This window comes from Bombina bombina, chromosome 7 (assembly GCF_027579735.1).
Source record: "Bombina bombina isolate aBomBom1 chromosome 7, aBomBom1.pri, whole genome shotgun sequence".
NCBI lineage: Eukaryota > Metazoa > Chordata > Amphibia > Anura > Bombinatoridae > Bombina > Bombina bombina.
The window spans coordinates 240,472,726-240,486,212 of NC_069505.1; the positions used below are offsets into that span (position 1 = coordinate 240,472,726).

General features: G+C 41.9%; 1 protein-coding gene across 1 annotated transcript in view; it reads left to right on the forward strand.

Annotated features, from left to right (window-relative positions):
- Positions 1-13,236, forward strand: part of RBSN (rabenosyn, RAB effector) — a 190,977-nt gene extending 177,741 nt beyond the window's left edge. The window contains exon 12 of the mRNA XM_053689352.1: positions 7,644-13,236. Within this exon, the coding sequence (XP_053545327.1) occupies positions 7,644-8,684 (1,041 nt within the window). The 3' untranslated portion in view covers positions 8,685-13,236. The remainder of the gene's footprint in view (positions 1-7,643) is intronic.
- The last annotated feature ends 251 nt before the right edge of the window (positions 13,237-13,487 follow it).

Here is a 13,487-nt window from a genome sequence, read left to right on the forward strand (position 1 = left end):
AGGTGTCCCTTTTGTTCCCCCTCCTATTTTTAAGAAAATGTTCCCCATTACTGACCCCAGGCAGGACTCGTGGCAGACGGTCCCTAAGGTAGAGGGAGTAGTTTCTACGCTGGCTAAGTGCACAACCATTCCAATTGAAGACAGTTGTGCTTTTAAAGATCCTATGGATAAAAAATTAAAAGGTTTACTAAAGAAAATTTTTGTTCAACAAGGGTTCCTTCTACAACGATCGCCTGCATTATTCCTGTAACTACTGCAGCGGCTTTTTGGTTTGAGGCGCTGGAGGAGTCGCTCCAGAGGGAGACCTCATATGACGAAATTATGGATAGAATTAAAGCTTTAAAACTGGCTAATTCTTTTATCACAGATGCCGCTTTGCAATTAGCTAAGTTAGCGGCAAAAAATTCAGGTTTCGCCATTATGGCGCACAGAGCGCTTTGGTTCAAGTCATGGTCGGCCGATGTGTCGTCCAAATCAAAATGACTAAATATCCCTTTCAAGGGAAAGACCCTTTTCGGGCCCAAGTTGAAAGAGATTATTTCGGATATCACAAAGGGAAAGGGCCATGCTCTCCCACAAGATAGGCCTTTTAAGGCTAAAAATAAGGCTAATTTTCGTTCCTTTCGCAACTTCAGGAGCGGTCCTGCTTCAACCTCTGCAACCGCAAAGCAAGAGGGTAACGCTTCACAGCCCAAGGCAACCTGGAAGCTTTTGCAGGGCTGGAACAAGGGTAAACAGGCCAAGAAGCCTGCAGCTGCTACTAAGACAGCATGAAGGGGTAGCCCCCGATCCGGGACCAGATCTGGTAGGGGGCAGACTCTCTCTCTTCACTCAGGCTTGGGCAAGGGATGTTCACAATCCCTGGGCATTAGAGATCGTTACTCAGGGATATCTTCTAGAATTCAAAGACTCCCCTCCAAGGGGAAGGTTCCACATTTCTCGTCTGTCTACAGACCAGACAAAGAAAGAGGCGTTCTTATGCTGTGTAGAAGATCTACTCAAGATGGGAGTGATATGTCCAGTTCCAATTACAGAACAAGGACTGGGTTTTTACTCAAACCTGTTTGTGGTTCCCAAAAAGGAAGGAACTTTCAGGCCAATCCTGGATCTAAAAATTCTAAACAAATTCCTCAGAGTTCCATCATTCAAGATGGAGACCATTCGGACAATCTTACCTATGATCCAGGAAGGTCAATATATGACTACCATGGATCTAAAGGATGCGTACCTACATATTCTTATCCACAAAGATCATCATCAGTTCCTAAGGTTCGCCTTTCAGGACAAGCATTACCAGTTTGTGGCCCTTCCCTTTGGGTTGGCCACCGCTCCCAGAATTTTCACAAAAGTGCTAGGGTCCCTTCTGGCGGTACTAAGACCGCGGGGCATTGCAGTAGCACCTTATTTGGACGACATCTTAATACAGTCGTCGTCATTTCCCAGAGCCAAGGCTCATACGGAGATTGTTCTGGCCTTTCTAAGGTCTCACGGGTGGAAGGTGAACACCGAAAAAAGTTCTCTGTCCCCGCTCACAAGAGTTCCCTTCCTGGGAACATTAATAGACTCGGAAGAAATGAAAATATATCTGACGGAGGTCAGAAAATTAAAGCTTTTAACTACTTGCCGAGTTCTTCATTCCATTCCTCGGCCATCTGTAGTTCAGTGCATGGAGGTAATCGGATTAATGGTAGCGGCAATGGACGTAGTCCCTTTTGCTTGAATACATCTAAGACCACTGCAACTGTGCATGCTCAAACAGTGGAATGGAGATTATGCAGATTTGTCTTCTCAAATACAACTCGACCAGAAAACCAGAGACTCTTCTCTGGTGGTTGTCTCAGGATCACCTGTCTCAGGGAATATGCTTCCGCAGACCGGAGTGGATCATTGTAACGACCGATGCCAGTCTGTTAGGCTGGGGGGCGGTCTGGGACTCCCTGAAAGCTCAGGGCTTATGGTCTCGGGAAGAGTCTCTTCTCCCGATAAACATTTTGGAACTGAGAGCGATATTCAACTCGCTTCAGGCATGGCCTCAACTAGCGGCGGCCAAATTCATCAGATTTCAGTCGGACAACATCACGACTGTGGCGTATATCAATCATCAGGGGGGAACAAAGAGTTCCCTAGCGATGAAGGAAGTCACCAAAATAATCAGGTGGGCGGAGGATCACTCCTGCCATCTATCTGCAATTCACATCCCAGGAGTAGACAACTGGGAGGCGGATTTTCTAAGTCGTCAGACTTTTCACCCGGGGGAGTGGGAACTCCACCCGGAGGTTTTTGCTCAGCTGACCCAGCTATGGGGCATTCCAGAATTGGATCTGATGGCGTCCCGTCAGAACTCCAAACTTCCTCTCTACGGATCCAGGTCCAGGGACCCCAAGGCGGCATTGATCGATGCTCTAGTAGCGCCTTGGTCCTTCAATCTGGCTTATGTCTTTCCACCGTTTCCCCTTCTCCCTCGTCTGGTAGCCAGAATCAAGCAGGAGAAGGCTTCAGTAATTCTGATAGCGCCTGCGTGGCCACGCAGGACTTGGTATGCAGACCTAGTGGACATGTCATCTGTCCCGCCATGAACACTGCCAATGAGGCAGGATCTTCTAATACAGGGTCCATTCAAGCATCCAAATCTAGTTTCTCTGCGGCTGACTGCTTGGAGATTGAACGCTTAATTCTATCTAAGCGTGGTTTCTCTGAATCAGTTATAGATACTCTGATTCAGGCTAGAAAGCCTGTCACCAGGAAAATTTACCATAAGATATGGCGGAAATATCTTTGTTGGTGTGAATCCAAGGGTTACTCGTGGAGTAAGATTAGGATTCCAAGGATATTGTCTTTTCTCCAAGAAGGATTGGAGAAAGGGTTGTCAGCTAGTTCCTTAAAGGGACAGATATCTGCTCTGTCTATTCTTTTACCCAAGCGTCTGGCGGAGGTACCAGACGTCCAAGCGTTTGCTCAGGCTTTAGTCAGAATCAAGCCTGTCTATAAACCAGTTGCTCCGCCATGGAGTCTAAATTTAGTTATTTCAGTTCTTCAAGGGGTTCCGTTTGAACCTTTACATTCCATAGATATTAAGTTATTATCTTGTAAAGTTTTGTTTTTGGTAGCTATATCTTCTGCTCAAAGAGTTTCTGAATTGTCTGCTTTGCAGTGTAATTCACCTTATCTGGTGTTCCATGCAGATAAGGTAGTTTTACATACCAAACCTGGTTTTCTTCCTAAGGTTGTTTCTAATAAGAATATTAACCAGGAAATCATTGTTCCTTCCCTGTGTCCTAATCCAGCTTCTAAGAAGGAACGGCTATTACACAATCTTGATGTGGTTCGTGCTTTGAAATTCTATTTACAAGCAACTAAAGATTTCAGACAAACATCATCCTTGTTTGTCGTTTATTCTGGTAAGAGGAGAGGTCAGAAAGCGACTGCTACCTCTCTTACCTTCTGGCTGAAAAGCATCATCCGATTTGCTTATGAGACTGCTGGGCAGCAGCCTCCTGAACGTATTACAGCTCATTCCACCAGAGCTGTGGCTTCCACATGGGCTTTCGAGAATGAGGCTTCTGTTGAACAGATTTGTAAGGCAGCGACTTGGTCTTCACTGCATACTTTTGCCAAATTTTACAAATTCGATACTTTTGCTTCTTCGGAGGCTATTTTTGGGAGAAAGGTTTTGCAAGCAGTGGTGCCTTCGGTTTAGGTTACCTGTCTTGTTCCCTCCCTTCATCCGTGGTATCCCACAAGTAAGGATGAATCCGTGGACTGGATACACCTTGCAAGAGAAAACAGAATTTATGCTTACCTGATAAAAAATTTTCTCTTGCGGTGTATCCAGTCCACGGCCCGCCCTGGCAATTAAGTCAGGTTAAATTTTTTTTGTTTAAACTACAGTCACCACTGCACCCTATGGTTTCTCCTTTTCTCCTAGCCTTCGGTCGAATGACTGGGGGGTGGAGCTAGGGGGGGAGCTATATGGACAGCTCTGCTGTGTGCTCTCTTTGCCACTTCCTGTAGGGAATGAGAATATCCCACAAGTAAGGATGAATCCGTGGACTGGATACACCGCAAGAGAAAGTAATTTATCAGGTAAGCATAAATTCTGTTTTTTTTCCAGCGCTCACTTTAAACAACGCTGGTATTCCAAGTTTTCTGAATGGCTACGTTAGCCTCAGAAAAGTGAGCGTTGAGCAAATTTAGCCCCACTTCTCACTGTAATACCAGCGTTGCTTACGGTAGCGGTAAGCTGGATAAAACGTGCTTGTGCACGATTTCCCCTTAGGAAACAATGGGGCCGAGACGGCTGAAAAAAAACCTAACACCTGCAAAAAAGCAGCGTTCAGCTCCTAACGCAGCCCCATTGTTTCCTATGGGAAAATACTTTCTAAGTCTACACCTAACACCCTAACATGTACCCCGAGTCTAAACACCCCTAACCTTACACTTATTAACCCCTAATCTGCCATCCCCTACATCCTCGCCACCTGCATTATATTATTAACCCCTAATCTGCTGCTCCGGACACCGCCGCCACCTACATTATACCTATGAACCCCTAATCTGCTGCCCCTAACATCGCCGACACGTACATTATAGTTATTAACCCCTAATCTGTGGCCCCCAACGTCGCCACCACCTAACTACAATTATTAACCCCTAATCTGCCAACCCGACATCGCCGCCACTATAATAAATGTATTAACCCCTAAACCGCCACACTCCCGCCTATAAAATGTGTTATTAATCCCTAATCTGCCGTCCCTAACAACGCCACCACCTATCTACAATTATTAACCCCTAATCTGCCGCCCCCAATGTCGCCGCTACTATATTAAATGTATTAAGCCCTAAACCTAAAAAGTCTAACCCTAACCTCCCCTAACTTAAATCTATTTTTAATAAATCTAAATAAAATTACTATAATTAAATAAATTATTCCTATTTAAAACTAAATACTTACCTATAAAATAAACCCTAGTATAGCTACAATATAACTAATAGTTACATTGTAGCTATTTTAGGATTTATTTTTAATTTACAGGCAAGTTTGTATTTATTTTAATTAGGCACAATAGTTATTAAATAGTTATTAACTATTTAATAACTACCTAGCTAAAAGAAATACAAAAGTACCTGTAAAATAAACCCTAACCTAAGTTACAATTACACCTAACACTACTCTATAATTAAATTAATTACCTAAACTACCTACAATTAAATACAATTAAATTAAATAAACTAAATTACGAAAAAAAACAAACACTAAATTACAGAAAATAAAAAAGAAATTACAATATTTTAAACTAATTACACCTAATCTAATCCCCCTAATAAAATAAAAAAGCCCCCCAAAATAATAAAATTCCCTACCCTACACTAAATTACAAATAGCCCTTAAAAGGGCCTTTTGCGGGACATTGCCCCAAAGTAATCAGCTCTTTTACCAGCCCTTAAAAGTGCTTTTTGCGGGCATTGCCCCAAAGTAATCAGCTCTTTTACCTGTAAAAAAAAGAAATACATTGAAGTTCAATCCGATTGGCTGTTTGGATCAGCCAATAGAATGCAAGGTCAATTCTATTGGCTGATCCAATCAGCCAATCGGATTGAACTTCAATCCGATTGACTGATTAAATCAACCAATCAGATTTTTCCTACCTTAATTCCGATTGGCTGATAGAATCCTATCAGCCAGTCGGAATTCGAGGGACGCCATCTTGGATGACATCATTTAAAGGACCAGCCATTCGTCAGGTAGTCGTCGGCCTAGAAGGATGTTCCGCGCCGGAGGTCTTCAAGATGGAGCCGTTCCTCGTCGGATGGATGAAGATAGAAGATGCCGCTTGGATGAAGATGTCTGCCGGTCCGGATGTCCTCTTCTGCCCGGATAGGATGAAGACTTCTGCCGGTCTGGATGTCCTCTTCTGCCCCATTGGATGACCACTGGTGCCCGGCTGGGTGAAGACGGCTCAAGGTAGGGTGATCTTCAATGGGGTAGTGTTAGGTTTTTTTAAGGGGGGATCGGGTGGGTTTTAGAGTAGGGGTGTGTGGGTGGTGGGTTGTAATGTTGGGGGGTATTGTATTTCTTTTTTTACAGGTAAAAGAGCTGATTACTTTGGGGCAATGCTTTCCCTAAAGGCCCTTTTAAGGGCTATTTGTAATTTAGTGTAGGGTAGGAAATTTCATTATTTTGGGGGGCTTTTTTATTTTATTAGGGGGATTAGATTAGGTGTAATTAGTTTAAAATATTGTAATTTCTTTTTTATTTTCTGTAATTTAGTGTGTTTTTTCCCCATAATTTAGTTTATTTAATTTAATTGTATTTAATTGTAGGTAGTTTAGGTAATTAATTTAATTATAGAGTAGTGTTAGGTGTAATTGTAACTTAGGTTAGGGTTTATTTTACAGGTACTTTTGTATTTATTTTAGCTAGGTAGTTATTAAATAGTTAATAACTATTTAATAACTATTGTGCCTAGTTAAAATAAATACAAACTTGCCTGTAAAATAAAAATAAATCCTAAAATAGCTACAATGTAACTATTAGTTATATTGTAGCTATACTAGGGTTTATTTTATAGGTAAGTATTTAGTTTTAAATAGGAATAATTTATTTAATTATATTAATTTTATTTAGATTTATTAAAAATAGATTTAAGTTAGGGGTGTGTTAGGGTTAGACTTAGGTTTAGGGGTTAATACATTTAATATAGTATCGGCGACGTTGGGGGCGGCAGATTAGGGGTTAATAATTGTATGTAGGTGGCGGCGATGTTACGGACGGCAGATTAGGGGTTAATAACAAATGTTATAGTGTTTGCGAGGCGGGAGTGCAGTGGTTTAGGGGTTAATACATTTATGATAGTGGCGGCGATGTCCGGTCGGCAGATTAGGGGTTAATAATTGTAGTTAGGTGGCTGCGACGTTGGGGGCGGCAGATTAGGGGTTAATAAATATAATGTAGGTGTCGGCGATGTTAGGGGCAGCAGATTAGGGGTTCATTGGTATAATGTAGGTGGCGGCGATGTCCGGTCGGCAGATTAGGGGTTAAATAATTTTATTATAGTGTTTGCTATGTGGGGGGGCCTCGGTTTAGGGGTTAATAGGTAGTTTATGGGTGTTAGTGTACTTTTTAGCACTTTAGTTGAGCTTTATGTTCCGGCGTTAGCCCATAAAACTCTTAACTACTGACTTTTATATGCGGTAGGAGTCTTGGAGGTAGAGGCTGTACCGCTCACTTCTTCAAAGACTTGTAATACCAGCATTAGGAAAATCCCATTAAAAAGATAGGATACGCAATTGTCGGAAGGGGATTTGCGGTATGGAAAAGTCACGGAAGAAAAGTGAGCGGTAGACCTGTACCTGCCAAACTTGTAAAACCAGCGGGCGTTAAAAAGCAGCGTTAGGACCCCTTAACGCTGCTTTTTAAGGCTAACGCCAAACTCGTAATCTAGCCGCTTGTGTTTTGATCAGAATTTAAATGTTGCCACTAAAACTTTATTTTTAGAAATGATACAATCCACAATGATGCTAAACTAGTTTTATCATTTATTAAAGAAAGGTTCATTTTGTTCAGTAAATAATCGCCTACTACTATACCATATATTTGGTACATTGTTACTTATGAGGTGATGCTTTTGTATATTTTGTAGGTCGCTCTTGAAACAAAGAGGAGAGGAAGGGAATCCATGCCACAATTTTCACCTACCCCCAATGGGGAAATTTCTCTTCATGGTCAAATTCGTAAAGTAGAGGGCTGGCTTCCAACGTCAGGAGTGTCTAGAAACAGAGAAGCATCAGATCCTCTGCTCCAGCAGATTGACAACATTACTTCGTACATCCAGCAGGCACGAATGGCAGGGCGTGTGGATGAGGTGCAAATGTTGGAGGAGAACCTGAGACAGTTACAGGAAGAATATGATCAGCAGCAGGTGGATACAGCCATCCGGATTTCCAAAGAGCTGGCAGAGGAGGAGGCCATGCAGAGGGAACAGCTTGAAGTGCTGAGGTGGAGAGAGGTGAAAAAAGAATTGGCCCAGCAAAACAGGACTCCTCCGTATTTCACACAGCTGACATCAGCATTAAAGACGGACAAAGATCCGTCCACTGTTGATACCGAATTTTCAAGTGGTCACGTGAAGCTTGTCCCACCACTTTCAAGAGAGACTGAAAACAAGTCAGAGAGAGAGAATCATCCCTTCATAAGTAATAATTACATGTTGCATGACTCCCAAGTTTACTGCCAGTCAGAGAAAGTCAAAGCTGAATCCAGCAACCCATTTGAGGATGAAGATGACAGACCTGAGTTTGCTGACCCTCCCCACTCCCAGCAGAATGGTGGCAGAGATTACAATCCTTTTGAGGATGACAATGTGCAAACGGAAGAGGTGACCATATCCACCAACCCCTTTGAAAGTTCCACAGATAATTATTGGGAGCCTGCAGTATCAAAAAATCCATTTGAGGTGGAGGAAGATGAGGTGGCTGTGAAAGGGATCCCTTTTAATGAGAGCTGGGAGGCAACACAGGATGAAGTTATTGAGGAGGACTTGCTCCTGCAGCAGATTGATAACATCAAAGCATACATCTTTGATGCCAAGCACAGTGGGCGCCTGGATGAGGTGGAACTTCTGACTGATAATCTTCGAGAACTCAAGCAGAAACTGGCCAAACAAAAGGGACTGGACAAATGACCTTGAAAGAAGTTCAGTTATCAAATGTGGAGCGTAATATTTGTGGTCCAGTTATTTGAAGCTGAGCTCCATTTCTGCTAACCCCTTTATAGGCTTTTGCTGCTAGAATGGAAGAAGCAGAAAAGCTAACACCTTACTGCCTATGGGACATTTGTCTCAATATTTTACATATGTCACTTTATATGTGGACACTTTATGCTGGAAACTGGATTGCAGCTGCATGCCCAGTGCCAGATAACCTCTTTAGCTCTTTGCTGATGCAGGTTTTATTCTCAGTATTGCACAAATGTTATAGAAGGTGCTTAAGGAATCTGGATTACGTGGTTGTTTTACATGGACTACGAGCTGAAGCAAAAATGTGAAAATCAAGCAGATGGAACGCTAACCACACCCACTACACTAAGGGACACATGGTGCCATCCATACCAAACACAGAGAGAATGTTCTGCTGTTTAGACTCCTAGATAAAAAATTTTATTATAAACTGAGCTTGTGACTCATATTTGACACAGTGAATATGATGTGTATTGGTCTCCTTGCACTAATATGTCTGTAGAGGGCTTTATGTACAGCCAGTAAAATAAGTGGGTTTGTTGCATGTTTATACTTACATTTGTAGAGTAATCCTGACAGCAGCAGTTCCCTGTTTGTAGAGCATTAAATCTGACGCTACAATGCAATTTACTCCTTAGAAGCCACTTGACATACACTATATCTTATGGACAGATAGGAATGGAAAGATCCAGCACAGTAATATTTACGTTCTGCCCTCCTGTCCTGTGTCTATAAGGATTACATATGACTGTCATCACCGACCTATAGGAATGTTACTTTGCTTTTTAAGTTCAAGCTTAGCTATTATTATTTTAAGTAAAACAAATTTATATTCAAGTATTAAAATGTTAATTTCTATTTACTCATAATTATAAATATATATTGAGTCCCTTTAAATGGACCAAATAGTTTAACTTTATACTGAAATCATCTCCTCACATCACTAAGGGAACTATATTTAAAATGACATAGAAAGCAATGATGATGATACAGTTTTACTTAGTAATCATGTGACGTGTTTCTCTACATACACTTAAAAAATTGTGTTAAGATAATCCAAATGTCTGTCCCATATATATTACACTACACCGCTTTCTTCAGTTGCTCATGTTACAGAGATTTAATGATAGTCTAGTATGGGATATCCCACTGAGCTGAATAGTTCACTGATTTATTTTTATTATTCATTATCCCAAGGTCACAAGCTACTACTTGCAGTACAATTATTTTGTTGTCCAAGCAATTTGCACTGAAAACACATTATCCAATTAAATAAACTTATAATGCCATAAGATACAGAACTGAACCTGCATGAGCACTTATTTTTACGCTTATTCCTCTAGCAAGGAACAAATATTAAGTGCCTCTTGTGTTGCTAAGTTAAACCTTCTTTAGATGTTTTAAGGTGAACAAAATGTATAAATCTTAGAATACATAGAAAACTGTGATTGCGTAGGGAGAGCTTGGGACAAATGTTTATTATTCTTTTAAAACTATTTTATGAAACAGATGTATAATTGTGAAAGCCTCTGTTATTTGTCTACTGGGATTTTTCAATCTTAGTAAACAAAAAAGAATACTTATATTCTGGTTGTGCCCAAATAAGGTTGCATACCTTTGCTTATTATCCCTTGACATTGGTTGTGGGCAGATAATGTGGCATAACAATGCGCTTAGCAACCCCCTCTCAGTTGTGGGCAAATAATGTGACATAAATGCGCTTATTATCCCTTGACATTGGTTCTGGGCAGATAATGTGGCATAACAATACGCTTAGCACACCCCTCTCAGTTGAGGGCAGATCATGTGGCATAAAAATTCACTTAGCAACCCCCTCTCAGTTGTGGGCATATCATGTGGCATAAATGCGCTTATTATCCTTTGACATTGGTTGTGGGCAGATAATGTGGCATAAAAATGTGCTTAGCACCCTCCTCTCAGTTGTGGGCAGATAATGTGGCATAAAAATGCGCTTAGCAACCCCCTCTTGTGGGCAGATGTGGCATAAATGTGCTTTGCACCCCCCCTCTCAGTTGTGGGCAGATAATGTTGCATAAAAATGCACTTAGCACCCCCTCTCAGTTGTGGGCAGATAATGTGGCATAAAAATGCGCTTTGCACCCCCGTCTGTTATTATTATGCTTTATTTATGAAGTGCCATCATATTCCGTAGCGCTGTCCATGGATACAGTTCATTTAATTAAAACAATGATATAAAACTTCTAAGACACAGGACACAATTTACAAACACATACAGGAGAAATTGAAGGCCCTATTCCCATTGGAACTTACAATCTAGAAGGATAGGAGGTTGAGAAACAGGAGGTGAGGACTGGAAGATTGAGAAAGTTGTTAATGCAGAGTTAGATGAGGAAAATATTAGGCAAGTGGAATTAATTTATTATTGAGTTGGGTGGTAGGCTTCCCTGAACAGAAAAGTCTTCAGAGAACATTTAAAGGAAGAAAGATTAGGGCAAAGCCTGACAGCACGAGGGAGAGTGTTCCAGAGGGTAGGTGCTGCACAACAGAAGTCCTGCAGTCTAGCATGAGAAGAGGTGATAGTTGCAGATGCAAGGAGCAGGTCATTGTTGTATCTTAGTGGGCGGGCTGGAGTATACTTGTTGATTAGAGAGGATAGGTAGAGGGGAGCGGTGTTGGTTAGCGCTTTGTATGCAAGGGTGAGAATTTTTAAGTTTATTCTGCTGTGTATGGGGAGCCAATGAAGGGACTCGCAGAGAGGTTCAGCAGATAAAGAGCCACGGGAAAGGTGGATCAGTCTGGCAGAGGCATTTAGGATGGATTAAGGGGGAGAGGCGGAAAAGAGGAAGGCCAGTAAGTAGGTTATTGCAGTAGTCAAGTCGGGAAATAACAAGGGAGTGTATTATTTGCTTGGAAATGTTGCGTAGATGGTTGTGGCAGGATGTAGAAAGCGATTGGATATGAGGGGCGAAGGATAGATTTGAGTCAAGTGTAACTCCAAGGCAGCGGACTTGGGGCGATGGGGAAATGGTGATGCCGTCAACAGGGATAGAGAAGTCACAAGTCGGCGTAGAGCTTGAGGGGGGATAAGAAGGAGCTCAGTCTTGGATATGTTAATCTTTAGGTGGTGAGTGGCCATTCAGGAAGAAATACCAGATAAGCAGTCACTGACATGAGAAAGGACAGAGGGAGAGAGAGCAGGGGTAGAGAGGTAGATCTGGATGTCATCAGCATAGAGGTGATATTTGAAGCCATAACTGTTGATAAGTTTACCCAGCGAAGAAGTATAGATGGAGAAGAGTAGAGGACCCAGAACAGATCCTTGAGGTATTCCAACAGACAGAGGCATTGGAGAGGAGGAGTCGCCGGCAAATGACACAGAAAAAGACCTGTGAGAAAGATCCAGGAAAGGACCATGTCACAGAGGCCAAAAGAGCTAAGGGTCTGTAGGAGGAGGAGTATAGAGTAGTGTCCAATATTTTTAGCAGAGAGAAGATCGTTTAGTAACCTTGGTAAGGGCAGTTTCAGTTGAGTGTTTGGGGCGGAATCCGGATTGCAGGGGGTCAAGCAAGGAGTTGGTGGACAGGAATTGGGTTAGGCGATTGTAAACTAGTTTTTCAAGGAGTTTTGATGTTAGTGGAAGCAGTGATATGGTGCGGTAGCTTTAAGGAGAATTGGGGTCGAGGGAGGGTTTTTTGAGTATGGTAGTGACTTTTGCATGTTTGAAAGAAGATGGGAATGAGCCGGTACAGAGAGATAGGTTGAAGATGTGGGTAAGAGCAGGAGTGAGGGTGGAAGATAGGGAGGGTATTAGATGGGAAGGGATAGGGTCGAGCGGGTAGGTAGTGAGGCGTGAGGAAGATAGTAAGGAAGAAACTTCATTCTCAGTGGCTGGATGGAAGATGCAGAGGACAGGGCAGATGCAGTTGTGGGCAGATCATGTGGCATAAAAATGCGCTTAGCAACCCCCTCTCAGTTGTGGGCAGATCATGTGGCATCAAAATGGGCTTAGCAACTCTCTATCCTGACTGTAGACATGGTGGCTTAAATGTGAATAGCAACCTTCTGTCCTAGCCGTTGACAGATGTGGTGGCAAAAATGTTCATTGCCCACAGCTAAAAGAGAAGCGATGATAATGTGACAAATATACTTATCACCCCCACCACTGGCCAGATAAAGTGGAATAAATGTGCTCTATCACCCTTCTGCCCTGGCATTGGGCATATGCTCGGCTCTGCTGATATAAAATGGCACAAAGATCCTTAGCATTGAAATTAATTTCAATCTTGTAGTGTACAGAACAGTCACAATTTGGGGAATTTCCCTTCTATTAGTAATGATACTAACTGCTGCTTCATAAGGTTAAACAATAAAAAGGTAGATGTATGTCTTAGCTTCTCTTACTTAATGCTGTGGTGTTCATGTTAAACCAATTTATACACATAATGCACGAAAAAAATCCATTCTCTGTTAATGTGAAATATTAAAAACTTTTCTACAAATAAATGTAAAATAAACATTGTGGCTCATTTGTTTCACACACAATTCTATAGCTCCCTGTGTAATACTATAATGCAGTGTGACACATTGTCATGAATAGTTAAATAATGCTGTGACTGTGGGAGAATAGAAGATGCCCTAGATAAAGAGTAGCTTCTCAATCCAGGATTCCTTTTTTTTCTGAGGCGTAATCACTAAATGGCACAAGCAGAAATGGAAATGAGCCCATAATTACTGCTCCTCCGCAGATCAAATGAATTTAAGGAGACA